Genomic DNA, 19,499 nt, shown 5'->3' with positions numbered 1-19,499 from the left:
CAGCCCCTTACCCCTGTCCACCTCACTGTCTGGCCCCTTGCAGAGCCCCATGAGATTTGTGACGAGGACAACTTTGGGGCCGTGGTCTGGAAGGAGACCCCAGCTGGAGAGGTGGCTGCAGTCCGATGTCCCCGCAACGCCACAGGTAAGAGTAGTGGTCTGAGAGTTCCTTTCATCTTTGGATAGCTGTCCCCATAGGCCTTGTCTGAGACCCAAAGCTCGTGTTGCTCCTAGCATCCAGGACATCATGCCAACCATTGTGTCCTGAGTTCATGCATAGCAGGGTACATACCAAGCCTTCTGCTCAAGAGGTCTCTTTGAGTATAGACAGCTCTATGATCCTTCTACCATTGCCCCTGTATAACGGGGAAGCAGGCAGAGAGCAATCAACATACCCTGGGTTTGCAGTCAGCAGGAGAGACGTTGCCTTTGAACACCAGTAGTTATAATCCTATGTAAGCCCTGGGGCTGACAGTACTTTCAGAGAATAAGAAAAACAGAATGGATGCCATAGGAAAGGAGCCTGCCCAGCCTCATGCACTGGTCTTGAATGTCACTTTGATAGAATGTGGGTAGTTTCTGTACCTGGGAGGCCTCTGGGAGGGAGGTTGGGAGTCCAGGTCAAACCCCGACTCTGCTATCTTTCACTATATTACTTTGGGGAAGTGACTTGGTTTCTCTGAGCTTCAGTTTTCTCTTCTATAACATGAGGACTTGGGGGTGAACCTTTGCATTGGGCTGCTGTGGGCAGTGGGTAAATCGGCCCAGAGGGGCAGGGGAGGTGGTGGGTGCTGAGTATTGAGAACCATGCTTGCTGCCCCCATCCTTGGCTACACCTTCTTGCTGGCATATAGAAACAGAAGAAAGGCAACACCCATCCCTCACAGCGCTCTTCCCTGGCCTCTTTCTACATTCACAGTTACACCATATTCTCCTCACTTCTGCATCAGGCCACCCTATGGTTCCTGTCTGGTAACAGGGCTTGAAACACCCCGTGTGGTTGTCTTCGTGTATTTATTTACTCTTCTGCTCAGAAGTCTTCTGGGGGTTCTTTTCTCCAAGAGTGGATCTTTGTGTTTTGGGGTGTTGAGTTTTTGGTACCAAGTGGCCCCTAAAGGCTGTGTCCAGGGGCCAGGAAGCCACCTGAAGTTCTGTGAATGTGCCAGGATATGGCCAGGGTCTAGAGGACAGCTGTCCCTAGGTCTCTAGACTGTAAGGGACTCCAAGAGTGGCTCTGGCTGACCCTAGAAGCCCCTGGTTGGCTGAGGATCCCACCCTCACACAGCAAGGTTCCTGAAGATAAGGTACTTGTTAGGCCCCCCAGGATCTGGAGTAGGGCTGAAGTTTGTGGCACACAGGAACAAAGTCAGCATGGCCTGTTTCTAGGTCCCTGGGGTCCCAAACAGAGCACTTCTGCCTGAGGGTTGTGGGTAGGATCCCCAGAGCTTCTTGGTGAGCAGTCATGTGAGGAAAGGAGGTTTCTCCAGGCCTCATCCTGCGCCGCTGTGAGCTGGACGAGGAGGGCATCGCCTTCTGGGAGCCGCCCACCTACATCCGCTGTGTCTCCATTGACTACCGGAACATCCAGATGATGGTGAGGTTGACCCCAGGGGCTCCAGGAAACCATCCCCACTCTTTGGACACGCTTTGGATTGGGGGCTGTAGGAACCTCCATGCATTGGAGGTCCCTGGCCCTGACCTGGCTGTGACAGCATGAAGCTCTTTTCTACTTCCCCAGACCCGAGAGCACCTGGCAAAGGCTCAGCGGGGGCTGCCAGGGGAGGGGGTCTCAGAGGTCATCCAGACACTGCTGGAGATCTCACAGGATGGCACCAGCTACAGCGGCGACCTGCTCTCCACCATTGATGTCCTGAGGAACATGACAGAGATCTTCCGCAGGGCTTACTACAGCCCCACTCCAGGGGATGTGCAGGTGGCTCGGGGTGCGGGGGAAGGGACAGCTCCAGCAGGGGCCACTTGGGGAACTGTCAAAGGAAGCAACCTAGACCTCAGCCAGAGATTAAGTCCCCAATGTTGAGTGTGGACTGGGCGGTGACCACACACCATAATAATGAGCCTTAAACATGGTCACACACTGGATCCCGGCCTGGTCATAGGATGGTTTCTGTTCCAGGTCATGTACTGAGTCCTGATTCTGGTCACAAACTCTGACCTTAATGAAAGTCTGTGTCCTGTCCTTGGACAAAGGTCACCCCTTGACCCATGTCATACTGGCCGTAGATTAAATCAATCATGCTGGAATCTGCTCACACACTGAGCCCTGGCCTTGGTCATATATACACGCTCACTCTAATCGCATACTGAGCTTTGATCTGTTTCTGTCTACACTCTGTGCTCTAATCCTGGTCACTAACTGAGTCCTGATCTTGGTCATTGGTTGAGCCGTGGTCCTAGTATAAACTGAGCCTTTAGCCTAGCCATGGGCTCAACTGTGATCTTCCTCATGCACTGATATCTTGTTCCATTTCTCTGGTTCTAATTCCAGAACTTTGTCCAGATCATCAGCAACCTGCTGGCAGAAGAGAACCGGGACAAGTGGGAGGAGGCACAGCTGGTATGTGTGGAGGTCTGGCGCCCTCAGTGCTAGCCACAGGATCAGGATAGGAGCAGGCAGCTCTAGGCCCTCTACACCCCAGGCCAGCCATGGTGGGGCCTTGCTGGGTCTTCTCAACCCTGTTTCCTGTTGGCTGCATGACCTTGAAAAATGCCCCTTAACCTTGCGGGTCTTGTTTCTCTACCCCTGAAAAGGTACAGTGGCTTTTCCCTGGGGGTAAATGAGAAGAACTGGAACTGTGTTAAGATCACTGGGTGTGTCCCGGGTTGGGTGGGGTGATGGTGAGTCTTCCCCATCTGCTCTTTGTATTCCAGCTGACCACAAACCTGCTTTCATACAAACCCCAGGGCAGGAACCCTCACTGGGAGTATTTGGAACACTTTCCCTTGCTCCCGATTAGGATCCCCTGTGGTGTGCTCAGCAGCTTCTCTGATCTTGTCCATAAAATGCAAGTGGACACTTAGAAGCTAGGAGCCTGCTACCCTGCTATGCGAGGGAATGACCCACGGGGCCCAGAAAAGGAGGTAGCAGAGGAGGGGAGAAGGAAGAAGGGCGGCACAGCATCTTCCCCGGCTTGGGCTTCCCTGCCTCTCTCCATCTCAGATGGGCCCCAATGCCAAGGAGCTCTTTCGGCTGGTGGAGGACTTTGTGGATGTCATCGGCTTCCGCATGAAGGATTTGAGGGATGCCTACCAGGTGACAGACAATCTGGGTAAGTCCCTCCATGACCCAGTCCTGTGACTCTTGGTAGAGTCTCTGCCTTATTTTTTCCCTCTCATCTATAAGATAGGAAATCACCACACTCTTCTACAGCCGCATAGTAGCCTGGGGCTTAGGTCGAGTTTAGAGGGGTGATATCAGGAGCCTTTTGGAACCTCAGACTCAGGCAGGGACCTGGAGATCTCATGCCAGGGACACATTCAGGGATCCAGTCACCCATGGGGTTGAAGTTTCCTTCCTCCTGTCACCCCAGAGCCACCTCTGCTGTTTTTCTGCCCTCCAGCTCTACAAAGCCTAGGTGCAGTGGGGCAGGTTTGCTGGCTTGCTGTTTCCTCCTTCCTGTATCATGAGTGGAGATGTAGACTGGGCAGTGGATCTGAGGGTAGCTGGTAGCTGTCCTCACAAATATATATTAGTGCTTGAGATGTTTCCTGATCTAGGCTCCACCTCTGCATCCCCCTAAGGATGGGACTCCAGCCCCCCACCCCCCAGGCTGTGTCTCCTTCAGCAGTTGGCTTTACTCTTCCACTGGCTATCTCCAGCTCATTCACAAGAGCACTGACTCTGCCCCCAACTCTTACAGCATGAGACTGATGTTTTCTGGCCTTGGACCCCACTCCAGCCCAGACAGATACCTGTCTCTGCCCTCCTTCTCACCTTTTCCTCCACCAGGTCAGACTGGCCCTTTGCACTGCAGGCCAACTGTGTCCCTTTTCCACAATAGGCCTCTTGCCTACCTGACCCTCCAGCCAAGACTCCAGGCTCCATGGGCCTTTAGTGTCATGACTTTCCAAGCTATATGCCCCTGACCTCATCCTTTCAAGGCCTGAAAGCCAATTGGGCCAAAGCCCCCAGTGTCCATCTGAGCCTGCCATCCCAGGTCCAGAGAAGCCCTGACATGCCATCGCAGGCATGTCCCTAAAATCCCAGGCTTGAGTCCCTGATTCTGCTCCCCCTCAGAATCAAGGAGCCGTGTGCTTCTGCCTCTGTGTCCCCCTACCTTCCACCCAACAGGGCCATCTTTCTGGGGGTCACTGCCACAGTCTGATCTCACCCCACTGCTCTCTGCCACTTCTAGCATCTTTCTTCCCTTTTCTCCCCTCTCCCTGGGACATGCCCCTCTTTTTCCTGTCCCCCGGGGGTTTATGTAGAGTTGACTCTGCAGGGGGCTTCCTGGCTACTCTGTATGGGAACATCACACCCACTTTGTTGTCACCACTGACAAGCCATGCCTCCACTCCATGTCCACACCCAGAGGGGTCTGCTGTCCACACGTCCTCAGCATATGTAATGGCCCTGCACACAGGCTCAGAGCAAGTGCCAAATGAGGTTGTATGCTCATTTTCCTGGGAGGTTCTCAGCACCAGGGACCAGCTCAGCGCTGGCATTCACAGGAAGGTTTGCCAGTGCCCATGGCCTCTGGTAAAGCAGATGCCTTATAGAACACTATGGGAGAATCCTCGGGCTCCCAAGGCCTCAGAGTCCCAGGAGGACAGGGCCAGGTGGGGAGGCTGCTGAGCCTGGCCACGCAGAGTAGGTGGCACAGAGCAAAGGTAGAAAGGACAAGGAGTGTGCCTGGGAGTGTGGCCCAGAGCTCAGCAGTTACTGCTCTTCCATAACTTTACACATAACCCCAGGCTGTGGCAGTGGTTAAAGGGTAGAGTGTTCGCTGGGGGTGGGTGACAGAGCATGGAGGGGAGCTGGGAAAGCCACCTCTCTTACAAGGGCCCTCCCTCTGTCTCCCAGCCCTGTCCTCCTTGACCTTCAATCACTGGACCAGTGAAGACAGGGTGGCAAGCAGAGAGATCTAAGGTGTCATCTGGGGTAGAGAAGGGACCGTCCTGCTGAGGTCGGTGCTAGGTTGGAGCCTGGTCTTGTGTGAACTGGGAGGGCTCCAAGGACGAGTTCCCCTGGCAGAGGCTTCTCAGGTTAGACTGCAGGAGAGTAACACCCGACCTGACGACTCTAAATTCCCCTTCACCCCTGCTGTCCCTCTCTCACCCACACAGAGAGACCCAATACCTGAAGCTCAGTCACCTCAGTCACCTCACACACACTCCCCTGACCCCCACCTTTCTTGATAGAGGGAGAGGAGGCTGGAGAATGGGGCTCAGAGTTGACCCATGACCCCAGTGAGTTGGAGGGATAGTGGGAAGCAAGATGGGTGCTTAGCGCCTGTGGATCTTTCTGTGCTCACAGAAGTTACCTGACCCTAGTGACTGAGCTTGAGTCTCAGTACTCACCAGACCAGACAGGACCTGGTCGGATCTGAATCCTCAGGATAAGACTTCCTGTAGGAATTCTGGCCTACTCTCTCCTACAGTCCCTCTTTAGACTCTGGGGATTTTGCTCATATGGGAGTGGGGGACTGCAGAGCCTGGGAGTTAGGGTCTACAGGATTCGAGCTCATGACTGACAGACACCTGGCCATGTGGGCCCTGCCCACCCTCAGCCTCGGGAAACTCATGCCACCATCTTGCACCAAAGCCTATTGCCTTGGTCTCAGCTGCCACTCCAGGTAGGTGATGCTCCATTTGTGTCGCCCCTATCCCACCTCAGTGCTCAGCATCCACAAGCTTCCGGCTAGTGGGGCCACCGACATCAGCTTTCCTATGAAGGGCTGGCGTGCCACAGGAGACTGGGCCAAGGTGCCAGAGGACAGGGTCACCGTGTCCAAGAGTGTGTTTTCCACAGGGCTAGCAGGTGAGGCTTGGGAATGGAATGGGCTGGCAAAGAACCAGGGTCCTAGGACCTGAGACTTATCAACCCGGGATACTTTCTTGTAGGGTTCCATTGTCTCCAGTGACAGGGAGTATCCCAGGTACTCCTTATTATTCCCGAGGCCGTCTCCTTGCTAGAAGCTCTCCCTTTCCCTCCATGGGAGAACATAGTAAACCAGAAGGCTAAGCAGAGTGCAAGGGGTTGGATGGATCACTCAGCAACAAGGACGCAGCTTCCCAGGGGGAGAAATGTAGCCTGCCTGCCCATATCTCTTGTGAGGTCACTTGAGGAGATGAGCTAGTTCCTTCCCCCCATATAAGTCCAGGTTGTTGCCCCAGATTCCAGCTGCACCACTGCATCTGTGGTGGGACATGCCTTCTCTTGTCAGGACCTTGGACATGACCGTATAGATGAGACAGTGGAGGCCACTGGGGCAAGGTGCCGCCGGGTAGTGCGCATTAGCAGGGTTGGGGTAACGTGTGCTCCCTTCCAGAAGCTGATGATTCATCTGTGTTCGTGGTTGGGACTGTGCTCTACCGAAACTTGGGCAGCTTCCTGGCCCTGCAGAGGTGGGTGACTTGGAAAGGGGATAGCCTGAGCTCCTACAGGTGACCAGTAAGAGATTGATAGGCTGGGCATGGTGGTATGGGGGGCGCGGTGTGCAAAGCACTTCCTGAAACTGGGGCTGGACTACAAGGCTGGCTCAGTGCCACCCCATACCTCTGACATCCTTTGCTGCTTTGATGTCCCCCAGGAACACAACTGTCCTCAACTCTAAGGTCATCTCCGTGACTGTGAAGCCCCCGCCTCGATCGCTGCTCACACCCTTGGAGATCGAGTTTGCCCACATGTACAACGTGAGTGCTGCCCACGTGTGTGGGTACCTGGGCACCTTCATCAGTTCTGAGTGCATCCCCGTACACTCCTCTCAGGCAGTAGCTTTTGGGGGTCACAAGCAAAGTGGTTCTCTCCTGAATCCCAAGAGAGGAAAACAGTCTTCAAGCACCCAGGGCAACGTAGCAGGTTGATGTGGATGCTGAACGTTACCCCATTTCCGACCTGCCCCCTAACCCCGATCCTGTGCTCTATGCCTCCACTCTAGACTCTGATCCCCAGGGGGAATCTGCTTACTATTTCTTGTGCCCATGACCCAAGATCCTGGGAGCTGTGTGACAGGTTATCTACCCCAAACTAGGTCTCCAAAACCCTAGGAGTTGTTCCCTTCCCTGCCCAAGTTGCTGGGAACATGTGAGAGCCACCTTCTGCCAGAGTCAGGACTGACCAGCAGGCTCCATCATACAGGGCCTCTTGGATGACAGTGCCAAGAGCGGATGCCAGGCCACTACTGCTGTGTGACCCTGGCAGGTCCCCAGCTCCAGGGATACCTTGATGGGCATGAGGAGGCCTTAGTGGCTGTCAGTCCTCTTGTACGACTTTTCAAAGACTTGAGCTGAAGCTCCTGCGTCCCACTGTCTCTGCTTCCGGTTGGGTTGAGTAAGAACCCCAAGGGGGTAAGGCAACTGCATTACTCAGCCATGATATGGCAGTGCCAGGACCTAGCCCTCAGGCCCAGGGTGGGGGAAGTCTCAGGAAGAACTCAAACCTGTCCTTTGTTCCTTTGTGACCTTGGGGGAGTTGTTTACCTTCTCTGCACCTTGGCTCCCTTCCTTTATCAAACAGGAACAAGTGATTTTCGTGAGTCTTCAAGGCCTATAGCTACTGTGAGCATAGACCGACCCCACTGTGGTGGCTCCCTTTTCTCCAGGGCTGAGCCAAGTAGCTCTCACAGGGATGGGGCCCTGCAATGCTCTTCAGGTCCTGCTTCCAGGACCAAGGACAGCGACAGGGCCGCTTCCCCTCCTTCCCAACTCCTTTAGACACATCCACCACTTCACCATATGGGGTCTAGACAGGAACTAAAGCCTTGTGTTGGGCACTGGAGAGAGAGAGAGACAGAGACAGAGATACAGAGAGAGACAGAGACAGAGAGACAGAGATTGAGACAGAGACAGAGTGAGTCAAGCCAGGCCTAACTGACTTAAACCCACTCCTCTCTGCTCTGAACTTAGGGGTTTCCCCCCCTACACAATGCAATCTTTTGAGGAATGGCACCAATAGCATGTGTAGGGCCCCCATGAGTGGATTCAGTGACCCAGTTTGGGCCTAAATGTGGCAGTGGCCCTGATCTCCCTTCCTTATCTCTTAGGGCACTACCAACCAGACCTGTATCCTGTGGGATGAGACAGATGGGTAAGTTCTTTTGGGCTTCATAGCCCTGGGGCCCTAGGATGGTGGGAAGAGCTTGTGGCATGCTTGGGTAGTGAAGGGCAGGTTTACCATCATTCTCTGGCCTCTGGTACATCTACATGGTCCTCCCTTTCTGCCTGCCCAGGTCTGGCTTCAGAACCAACTGGCTTGCCCTCCTTATTCTCCTAGGAAAGTCCATGGCTTGGAGAGGAGGGCTGGAGAGATGTGTCCTAGCTAGGTGCTGAGGTCGGGCATTCAGGCTATTCTGCCCTGGTGTTGGGTTGGGTGCAGGTATCAAGCACTAAGAATCAGGAGTGTAGTTGTGTGGACTAAGACAGCTTCAGGGTTTGAGGACTCCGCGACTCCAGCCAATCAGGGGAGGGAAGGGCTCCAGGTATCCCTAGCAGCATATGACCTGGGCCCTGTGTTCAGGCCTTTTCAAAGACAGAGTGGCCACCAGCCTGCTCCAGGGCACTCTGTCAATGAGTGGGGCCTCCGGGCTGGAATAAGAGGCCCCGGTGAAATGAAAGGGATGTATGGAGGGACCTCTTGAAGAAGAAAGTATGTGGCAGGCTGGAATAGTGATGATGGAAGCCAGGAACTTGCTTGGGTTGAAGGCTTGGGGAAGGTCTGGAGGTGGGGCTGTGTGTGCCCTTTGGCTTCGGCATGTATTTAGGATGATCTCGTTGGAAGTAAGGAACAGAGACCTTGTCCCCTTCCCCTGGGTGGGTGGTATGGGAACTCAAGTGGTCCCAGGTGCTGGTAGTATGTGCAGCAAGCCTAAGTACTTAAGCCTAAGTACTGTGGGTTGCCCAATTATGGGTGTGTCCTAGGCATCTGGGAAGGTCTCCCAAGTGACTGGCATGGGAGATGAAGAAGGTTCCGAGAGAGGTGCAACTGCAGCATCAGCAGGAAGGCTTGGTGGGGTGGGGCAGGGGTGGGGGGCTTAGGGAGGCTGAGGAAGCATGAGCAGGAGGCAGGATAGAGGGGTGCCGGTGGCTAACAGTTAGCTATTGTGTGGTGACTGTGACCACTGATGATAGTCCTGAGGTCCCAATTATTATTTTTTGTGTCCCAGGGAAGAGGGACAGTGCACAGTAGAAGAGTTGGTCCAAATGAGTTTCAAGTCCTGTCCTACACCAACAGGAGGTCAGGACAGCAGCTTGTATGGCAAGTTTTTGAGCAGGGGCATAATGGCCTCTGTGTGTGTGTATGTTGTGGGATAGGCTGATTTCTACACAAGGTTCTGGCAAGCTCTATGTGGTGGGTGTGTCTGAAGAGCGACTAACCTGCTCACCCTCTTAGTCCATCCTGGCACCTTGCAGACCCCTCCCTCTTCCTAGTAATGTAAAGACCAGCCTCCTGGTGGGGTGAGCCCATCAATGTTTCTGAGGTCCCAGACAAGTCAAGGACACTGTCCCTCACCAGGCTATAGCCCATCGGACATCTCCTGTCCTTGGAGCTGGCAGCTGCCTGACATTGGGTGGGATCAGGACAGCTAAAGGACCCTAGTGAGCTCTCAGAGGTTTTAAGTTAGTGTGGCCTCTGCCTGCCCTGTTTTTACAGCTGTTGGCAGTGACCTCAGCCTTCCAGTTCTGTCTCAGCCCTAGAGAACTGGACCACGGAAGGTCAGGCCCCAGGAGAGTGTTACCTATTCAGTTGAGTGACTTGCATCTGGGCAGAGACACAAGCCCATCCTGGCATCACTCCTCCACCCCCATTTACAGATTATAAGGACTCCAGAGGCTACAACCAGCCGGAAGCCCAGTGGTGATTGAGGGGGCTTCTCAGAGCAGGCATCTAGAATGCTTGAGCTGAGGCTGCAGGAGGACTCGATGGTGGACAGTCTGGCTTTTGTAACTTCTTCAAGTCATAGCCATCCTTCTACTCTAGGCTGAGTGGCTCTTAGGTCCATAGCGTGTGGCCATTACTTTTACAATGACTTGTGAGTGTGAGTGTTTTCCTATTGGCCTAGATGGGTCAGAGCAGTGGCCCACTTCCACCAGTGTGGCCTGTACTTGCCTGTGCTTGGCTGAGAATAGGCCAGGGGGCCAAGGAATGGCCTGGCCACTAGGGAGAGGATAGCCATCTGTGACAGCTACCTGATAGACTTGTGATCCATAACCAAACCATGCTAATCTAGGGTAGATTCCAGATCCCCAACTGGAAGACAGACACTGGAGACCAGACACTGGTCATACCTGAGTGCTGTCCCTACCTGGGATATTGAACTCTAGATCTGGTCAAATGCTCATCATGGTCACAGATTCAGCTTTAACACTAGTCACACACCAAGCTCCCGTTCAGACACTAATTGCTGACTCTCATCACAAACTGAGCCCTGATCTTAGTTACACACTGAGCTCTGACCTTAGTCATACATTTATTCCTAACTGTACATACTGAGCCTGGATCCTCCTCATACACTGAGCCTTGATCTAGCTCACACACTGAATACTAATTCTTATCAAACACTGAGTCCTGATCCTGAGCTCAGTGAGACCTGACTCTGGGCACACTCCAAGCTCTGACCTTGTCCATGTTCTGAGCCTTAATCCTGGTCATACTCTGAGCCCTGATCCTGGCCATACACTGAGCTCTGTCCCTGGTCACACATGGATGCTGACCCTCATCACTCACTGAACCCTGATCTTGATCCTAGGGTGAGTCCTGCTCCTTGGCTCCGTTGGAACCATTTATGTCTGTTAATACTCATTCCATATATGACACATGCTTTGAGGATCACCTTCTCTTCCAGGCACGTGTAACAGCTGATAGTGTGACACATTCATGTAGAGAGCAAACCAGAGGTTCTCACCGACAGTGTAGACCCTCTTTCTCCCTTTCCTCTAGGAATATCCACATACCTGCAAGGACTCTGGTAGTGTACACGCTGGAGGTGCCTTAAACATTTGTTCAGAGCCTCTGATGTAACCCTATCCTTATGTAATGTCTGTCATCTGTGTCACTGGATCTGGGTCTTGAACTCTAGGTTGGCAACGGGATTCAAGTGCTCTGTCTCTACCAGCCTAGAGAATCATGGCCAATGACTGTGAGAGCCTGGGATAAGAAGTGAGGAAAAGGAGGAGGGGAAGGAGGAGGAGGGGGAGAGAGAGGGGAGGGGGAGGGGGGAGGAGGTAAGGAGGAGGGGGAGGGGGAGGGGAGGGGGAGGGAGAAGGGAGGGGGAGGAGGGAGGAGAGGAGGAGGAGGAGCAGGAGGAGGAGGAGGGGGAGGAAGAGGATAAGTCCTTGTTGGAATATACTAACCATGCTGCATCCCCAGAAAGTACCAGCTTTGTGTCTCTCCATTGAGGGGGACAGTGAGAGTCACATGTGTATTCCCAGAGTCTCTTGCCACCTGTTAGGACGAGAACCAATGTGTAGGAATGGGTATCAGGAAGCAGGGTGAGATGGATGAGTTCAGTGCTGGGCAAGGAGTGAGCAAGGTAGGGGCTCAGGAGTGGGGAGGAGCAGGGTGTGGACCGCAGGGGTACAGGGTGAATGACTGAATGGAGAATGAGATCCAGAGGACAAGCAGGTGCCTGGAAGGGGACTAGATGTCACAGGAAGTGGGACCCTTGTAATACAGAAAGGCCTGAGCTCTGACTTCGGGCATTGACAGAGCTGTCCATCTCCACAGCGTTCCTTTTCAAACTCTTGATTCTTTCCTGGGTGGATCTCCTAAGTCCCACTAGGTTCACCCAGTTCTCTCACAGAGCTCCTGTCCCAGTCCTCTGACAGCCAGATTCACAGCCAAAGAGCCTGCCTTAGCCTTGAGGGTTCCCACTACGTTCAGGAACCCTCTCTGCACACCCTGGCAAAAGCATATCTTAGGAGTCTGCCTCCTTTGTTTGTTTGTTTGTTTGTTTGTTTGTTTGTTTGTTTGTTTGAGACAGGGTTTCTCTGTGTAGCCTTGTCTGACCTAGAACTCACTCTGTAAATCAAGCTGATCTCAAACTTGGAGATTTGCCTACCTCTGCCTCCCAAGTTCTGGTGTTAAAGGTGTGTGTCACCATTGCCCAGCCCAAGAGTCTCTCCCTTTATTTTATGAGTCCACTGTGGCTGTCTTCAGACACACCAGAAGAGGGCATGGGATCCCATTACAGATGGTTGTGAGCCACCATGTGGTTGCTGGGAACTGAACTCAGGACTTCTGGAAAAGCAGTCAGTACTCTTAACCACTGAGACATCTCTCCAGCTTCCGATTCTGCCCCTTTAAAAGTCCATCTCCTTGGAGAGGGCAGGTAGCAATGACAGGCAGATTTGACAGGGCCACTTGTGCCTGTCACTCTTCATTGTGTTTGTTCCTACTGGGACAAAAGAAGCAGAAAGGAGCAGGGCAGGGTGAATTTAAGGTGGCTTCCTACAGGGGCCTCTGGGTGGGGGAGCTGGAGGAGATGCACAGGGTCATTAGGCATACACAGGAACAAGACCCTCACCCCATCCAGAATTTGGGGTTGGGCTGGAACATCTGCTCTGAACCTGCTTTGCCATCTTCTTGTCCCCCGTCTTTCCATCAGTGATGCAGTCTGTCTCTGGTGTTACCTTGGGGTAGGCACCAGGTCTTATCTGCAGGGTCCTGACTGTGTAAGGAACACAGTGGCCTTGCAACAGATGTTGTCCAGGAAATGAGTGTGTCCCATCTTAACGAGGTTACCTTCTCCCTGGGGAGAGTGGTAATTCACCTACTCATTCATTCATTCATTCACTCCATCATTTACTCCTTGAACACAGGACAAAGCCCAGCTCCCCTCCCCACACTTGCCTATGAATACACCTAGCAGGATGCTCCTGGGTACCAGCTGAGTCCTTCCCTGGGGGCTGCAGATGTTTGGGATCCCAGAATCCAACCTTTTCCAGCTACAGAGTGCTCGATTCTGCCCACACTGGCTAGGCAAGCCTGGGCTTCAGTTCCCAACTCTGTGATGGGGCAGAAAGACTTACTTTCAGGACTCTGTAGGGTCCTCGGGCTAGTGAGGTGGCGCTGTCCCCACCAAGCTGCCCCTGCCTGACTTGCCTTCTTCCTTACCACCCTCACATTCCTTTGTCTCCTCTCTTTTCTTTCCTTCCTCGTGGAGACAGGATCACATTCACTAACTCAGGTGGCCTGGAACTCATGGCACTTCTTCTGCCTCAGCTGGGATTACAAGCATGAGCTTTGTTGTTGTTGTTGTTGTTGTTGTTGTTGTTGTTTCCTACAAGAAGCCTTACCTGATACTTTGCCCACAGTTGCTTCCTTCGATGCATGACAAAGAGGGGCTTCAGAGTGGATGGAGGATTTGAGTTAGGGGGTGGGATTGAAGGACTTTCCCATCATCCTTTGCCACTCCAGGGATCCACTTGTCCTACAGGTTCTCACCTTGTCCCAGAGTGCTGGGCTTTTGTCTGCAACATTCTCATCCACTCCCAAGGCTGAGCCAGTGGGGCATGTGGGCTCCTAATGCCCACTGCAAATGACCCCTGGGCTGTACCTGTCCAGAGGCCTTTGCCTCACTACCTGATTACATGGGCAAGCTTCCGTCAGGTTGAGCCTTGTTTTCTCCACCTATGAAATGGGCTGTTGTCCTGGTTGATGATGTCAGAAGCCTCATAGACACAGTGCTATCCCATAGGCCAGTGGGGCATGCTGGTTGGCTGGAGTGCACCATGGCAGGAGGGTGTGGGAGTCCAAGGCCACAGCACAGGGTGCACAGAAGCCCAGCACAGTGCAATTGGAGTTGGTGGAGATGCAAGGAGAGGTCCAAAGAGAGGAAGGAAGGGAGTGGGGCAGAGAACATATGGGGCAGGGATGTGGCTGCCCAGGCCTGGCTGGTGTGTGTGTGTGTGTGTGTGTGTGTGTGTGTGTGTGTGTGTGTGTGTCTTTTATAATCACCATACCTCTTTTTAGATGTGGAGACTAGGTAGCCTCTCTGGCCTCAGACATGACTTAGGAGAAGTAGAATTGGTGTGGGTCCTGTTCTCAGATTGCAGGACACACGGAAAGGAAGACACACTGGAAGCACTTTGCAGTTAGCTGGGAGGATTGAGTGGTGTAGGAGCCTTCTCCTGGCCCTTGCCTGGAAGTGTCAGAATGATGGAGGTGACCAGGTCTGCTGGATCAGAGGAACAGTGAGGTGCATCAAGGAAGGTGGTAGTGGCAAAGGCAATCATGAAGGCTGTCTGTCTGTCTGTCTGCTCTTACTGCCCTGGCCTTTCAGGGAGCACACTGAGGCTCCAGAGGAAGGAGCATGCATCCTGTGCTGGGTGTATCAAGCTGAAGAAGACTGTTGAATTTTGGGGACAATCTCCATCCTCAAGACAGGCTGATGTTGCTGGCAGGGCAGTAACGTGCTTAAGGCAAGCAGGGGGTCACCGGTGCCTGTGAAGGAGAGCATGCTGGACAAGGCAGTGCTACCACGCTGTGGAGCTTTGGCTGGTGCAGATGGTCCCAGCATGGGTGATGCACTCACTTGTGGACATGGTGATGATGTCTGTGCTGGTGTAGGTGATGGCAGTGCTGGCCTGAGGTTGCGGTGATGAGGGAGGAGGAAGGCTGGGTAATGTCTATGTTGAGAGGGAGCTAGTGCACTGATTAGGAGCAGTGGAGAATAGGGTGGCGTGAGAGGCGCTGATGGCTGGGTGGTGGTCATGGCTCTGTGATCTTCACTACTGCTACTGGCAAATCTGAGGCTGCTGCTGGTGGTGAGTGATGCCCCATCAATCATGATAGTTGTTGTGGATGGAAGTGATGGCGCTGCGGAGGGGTGTGTCGAAAACAAGATGGCAGTAATAATGGCAGCAATGCTTCTGTTGGCGATGGCATTGATCATCATGGGGTGATTGAAGGTCCTGGTGATGTGGTACTAACAATGGCAGAGTTATGGACTTGCTGTAAGAGGCATGCTGGCAATGTGGGGCTGGCCATGGAGGTGACAGCTGTTATATGATGGTGGTCACAGAGGGAGGCATGTCTCAGAACATGGTAGTGGCCATGAAAGGACTATCGGCAGTGACTATGGAGGTGGTATCATGACATGACAGTGGTTATGGAGGTGGGATGGTGTTGGTGATGAGGTGGTGGGTATAGAGGTGGGATCAGAGATGTGGTGACCATGTGGGGGGCGCAGGGGGCGGCATATAGGTAATGCAGTGGTGGTTGTGGAGGTGGTAGTGTTGCCATGGTGGCTATGGTGATGTGACAAGGGCTATGGAGATAGCAGTGATGGTGGTGGTAGCCATGGGGAGAGGGATGAGGACACAGTAGTGGCGATATAGTGGTAATCATAGAGGTGGTTTTGGTAACATGAAAGCAGTGGTAGAGGTGGTGGAGTATGCTGGGGTGGGGATGTCGCTGGTGGTAAACACTGACTGCAGATGCTATTGGCCTTTTTTTTCAATGTTTTGGTGATGGGTATAGGTATTGTGGGAGGGGACTGGCTCTGGGAAGATTTGCAGGCCCCCTATGGGCATTATCTCCCTTCTTCATGGCATAAGTTTGGAGTTAAGCCACAGTGACCATATGGACATGATAGGACAAGTAGGAAAGGAAGGTTTACACAAGGAAGTCTGGAAAGATGTCTTGTAGATGAGATTAGGTTGGCTAGGGTGGCTATGGGGTATGGTCATCTGGACCTAGGGGAATACCAGAAGTGCCCAGTGCCCAGATGTCATCAAAACGATAGGGTTTGAGGCCTGTGGCATCTGGACAGTAGCCTCTTGACTGACAGGAAGGTGACAGGCCAGTGGATGTGTCTGTAGGAGCCATAGACAAGAACCTAGGAGAGAGAGGGAGGCTCAGGTTGGGCATCAAGCACCTTTCTGAGCCAGATGCAGTCAGTAGGACCCTGTTCTCCAGGACAGGTCATTTTTGCCAGACCGTGAAGCCATTGTCCACTGTCCTCAGGTTCCCCACTCTGTTCCACGGACAGCCATGACTCATGTGCCCTGCCTGGGTAACCTGAGAGGAGCCACTAGGCATAGAGGGGACAGCCTGAGACCAGAAGCCCCAGTGCAGTGTCTGGCACTAAGTTGGAGAGAAGAAGAGACTGGCGTCTGGGCGGGGGAACAGGAGAAGCCCCAAAGGCCCTGCACAGATCTGAGGTGCAAAAAAGGGCTCGGATGGCCGCATCTTTATAGTCAAGGGCACCAGACTCCAGGTGTTTGGATCTCAGAAAGCCAGGCCAGGACTAGAGTCTCAGAAACAGCACAGGAAGGGTGCCAACTCAGCAGCAGGGTGGAATAGCCCCAAGGCTTGGCATAGTGGTCAGGCCCTCATGGGAAGAAAAGACAAAGCTTGCACATCTGAGTAGGTCTTCTGGAGGCAGCAGCAGCCATCTTGATGTGGAGTGAGAAGTCGGTAGATGGCTCTGGGAAATGGGCACACCTGATGGAGGAGGTGTGACTAAACAGGCTGGGACCTGGGATGGAGATGGATCAGGGGAGTTGATTTCTGGGGTGCAGATAGAGGCTGGCTCGTGAGGGATTCTCAAAGGCCCAGTTGAGAACCCCTCAACTGCAGAAGCTTCAGTCCCGCCCCTGCCCAGAGCCTAAGATCCCCCACTGGAGTGCACTGTGCCCACTCCTGGCTGTTTTATACCCTGTGGGTGGACACCCTATGAGTCATTCATACTGGGGTGTGAATTAGCCCATCAGATCCAAGGGGACCCCGACAGGCACAGTCCTATAATAGCACCTGCTCGTGGGCTGGCGGGAGGCATCACGATGCAGTAAGGGCCCTTGCTCAGTGGGTGGGTGGTGGGCTCCATGCACTCTCTGCATACCGTCCCCTCATGTTCCTCAAACACACAGGCCCTGAAAAATCTATCGTTCTCTGAACAAGTACAGGTTACTGCCTACCCACTGCCTAGCAGGTAGCTCAGCTCCGAATTAGATAGGGTCAGGAATCTCTATGGAGAGCAAGATCAGAAGCTGCGTGTGTGGCCAGCTGCAGGGATGTCCCCTCAGGGTCTTCCTAATTTGTTGGGTCCACCTCTTTTGGACACTACTGGAGGTGCCAGTAGGGGGGATGCTAGGCAGTCAGTTGGTAATGAATGTCTTTCTTGTTCCACTGTCCCTGGGACCTGGGGATAGGGCTGTGATTCCACTCTTGGAGCTGAGGGTGAAATGATGTAGGAGGCTGCAATGGGAATTGTGGCTGCTCCCAGGTTTAGGGAGAGCTACATAGAGCTAAAGTTCTTGGCTAGTGTGGCTGAGGTCTGGAAGGCTGGGGTCAGTCCCCAGTGGTCCTGTAATTCTGTGGGGAGCAATATGGCCTTGGATTTATGTGAGGATAGAGACCGGGAAGTTCTTCGGGCAGAGGATGGTTTAGGAGGTCATGTGGAGAGCGGGACTGAGGCTGCGCTGGGATGCAGAAGTCAGATGGTGGTGGTAGATCCCAGCAGGTCCCCTTGGAGGGCCAGGCCAACAGGAGGCAACCACCCTGACAGAAGCTGCTAGGGCAGGTGAACAGTTCAGGTGCAGGCGCTGGGGAGGCAGGGAATGGACACATTTCCCATGGACAGAGTTTAAGTGAGTGGTATCCACAGAGCCTTACTGGGCCTTTATCCTTCCTTCCTGCCTTACTTGCCTGGGGTCTGTATTGAATACCCTACCCTACAAATATGCTTGCTAGGCAGGGGATGACGGTGACCTGTCAGGACATGTGCCTGGGGTAGAGGAAGTTGAATCAGGCCAGGGAGTCATTAGAGGTAGAGCGATGGGACAGGGAATTGCCTCCAGGGCCATGTGTGGTGACATGTATATCATTGGGCATCACAGCAGGAGCCAAATAGAATTCCCATGATGGAGAAAAGTCAGTAGTGGCATAGAGAGAGATGGGCAGTATCCAGATCCACCCTGGGACCTGTCTGAGGGCTGCAGGCCTCCACCTACACAGGATGGGGCTCCTTCTTAGGATCCCTTCCTATTCTCTGTCCAGAAAGGTGTCACTGGTCCAGCTCCTTCCCTAGTTCTGGATCTGTTGCCAGGACATAGGGGTGGGGGAGCAGGTATGACTGTCCCAGATTCCTTAGTCCTGGTCCAGGATAGGGACCTGGGTGGATGACCCAGATCACGTTTCTGAGGCCCAGAGGACAGGTGGCAACAGCTTCCACTGTGGGAGCAGCAAGAGAGCGGAAAAAGGGATGCCTGCTGCATGTGCTGCAATTGATTCTCACAGCAGGGTGGCTTTCAGTCAGGCTTGGGGAAGAACTTCCAGATGTTAGAACTCAAATTTTTATGAAAGAGGGGAAGGGGGCTTTCTCTCACCTTCAACAGGTAGGGTGTCAAAAGTACAAGAGTCTACTGACTAGGGCAACGTCCACCCTTGTGCTGAAAGGCCTGTGGTCCAGGGCTTTGGGGGTAGCTCCTCCATGGCTTCTCAGACTGAGTTCTCCTCCTGGCTTGGGGCCCATCTGGATTCTGGGTTGCTGAAAGGGGCCTGATCAGATCTACTTTCAGCCAGGGTTCAGATGGGGACAGTTGGGGGGCAGCAGTGGAGAAAAGCTGGAATCTAGGCCCTGCTGCCATCTTGCTGTGTGGTCAGCCGCACCCCCACAGCTTCCTTTCAGCGTCTACAAAGCTGACCCGAGGCCGCGGCAGAGAATGGAAGATGAAACACACAGGTGCCTCAGAGCAGAGCGGAAGCTGGGGAGGGAGGTGAGGAGAGGACTTGTCCCTGGGCTGCACGTGGGGTGCCCACGGTACTCCTAACGCACGTGGCACTTGACTAGAGAGGTAGGCAGGCAGAGGCGGGCCCATATGGCAGTCTGGGCAACTTACAGAGGCTAGCTCTGCCCTCTTTCCATGCCAAGCCCGGCTGGCTGGCTGGCTGGGTCTCTGAGCCCACACAGGTAACTTCTCTGCCTCCCACAGCCTGGAACTGGACAGTCTAGCCCTGGTGACCCTCAGCTGGGTAAGGCGGCAGCCAGTCCTCCCCTGCCCCTGGGAGGCTAAGCTAATTGGTGCCAAAGCAGAGATCCTGGGCATCTCTGGCTCTCAGGCTGGCGGTCTCCCAGGTGGTGGCCAGCAGTGGTCAGCCTGGCGCCCAGTGGACCCGACAGGGTGTCTGGGAAGCTGCCAGGCTGCCAGCCTAGTTTCCCTCACCCTGCCTCAGGGTGCTGCCCTCTGAAGTCTTCCCAGCAACCGTCAGGCAGGTATGATAGCTGAGATCCCAGTGTCTTGTTCTAAAGAGCCAGCCACATGGCCAAACAACGTGGTCAGGCCAGCAGCAGCATGCTGGCCCAGCACACAGGGCTTTC

The 19,499-nt window shown here is 53.7% G+C and overlaps 1 protein-coding gene across 3 annotated transcripts in view; it reads left to right on the top strand.

Annotated features, from left to right (window-relative positions):
- The window catches only part of Adgrb1 (adhesion G protein-coupled receptor B1), a 72,374-nt gene that overhangs the window by 25,045 nt on the left and 27,830 nt on the right, over positions 1 to 19,499 (top strand). For all 3 annotated transcript variants that reach the window (XM_085832029.1, XM_029470030.2, XM_085832031.1), the window contains exons 9-17: positions 44 to 145; positions 1,488 to 1,594; positions 1,739 to 1,933; positions 2,507 to 2,575; positions 3,179 to 3,287; positions 5,855 to 5,998; positions 6,510 to 6,585; positions 6,771 to 6,873; positions 8,223 to 8,266. In XM_085832029.1, coding sequence (XP_085688155.1) covers positions 44 to 145; positions 1,488 to 1,594; positions 1,739 to 1,933; positions 2,507 to 2,575; positions 3,179 to 3,287; positions 5,855 to 5,998; positions 6,510 to 6,585; positions 6,771 to 6,873; positions 8,223 to 8,266 — 949 coding nt within the window. The remainder of the gene's footprint in view (positions 1 to 43; positions 146 to 1,487; positions 1,595 to 1,738; positions 1,934 to 2,506; positions 2,576 to 3,178; positions 3,288 to 5,854; positions 5,999 to 6,509; positions 6,586 to 6,770; positions 6,874 to 8,222; positions 8,267 to 19,499) is intronic.

Source organism: Mus caroli, unplaced genomic scaffold (assembly GCF_978045245.1).
Source record: "Mus caroli unplaced genomic scaffold, Mus_caroli_1 scaffold_16, whole genome shotgun sequence".
In the NCBI taxonomy this organism is placed as follows: Eukaryota; Metazoa; Chordata; class Mammalia; order Rodentia; family Muridae; genus Mus; species Mus caroli.
Note: the sequence above shows the minus strand (reverse complement) of the source record. Positions and strands in the feature narration are given on the sequence as shown.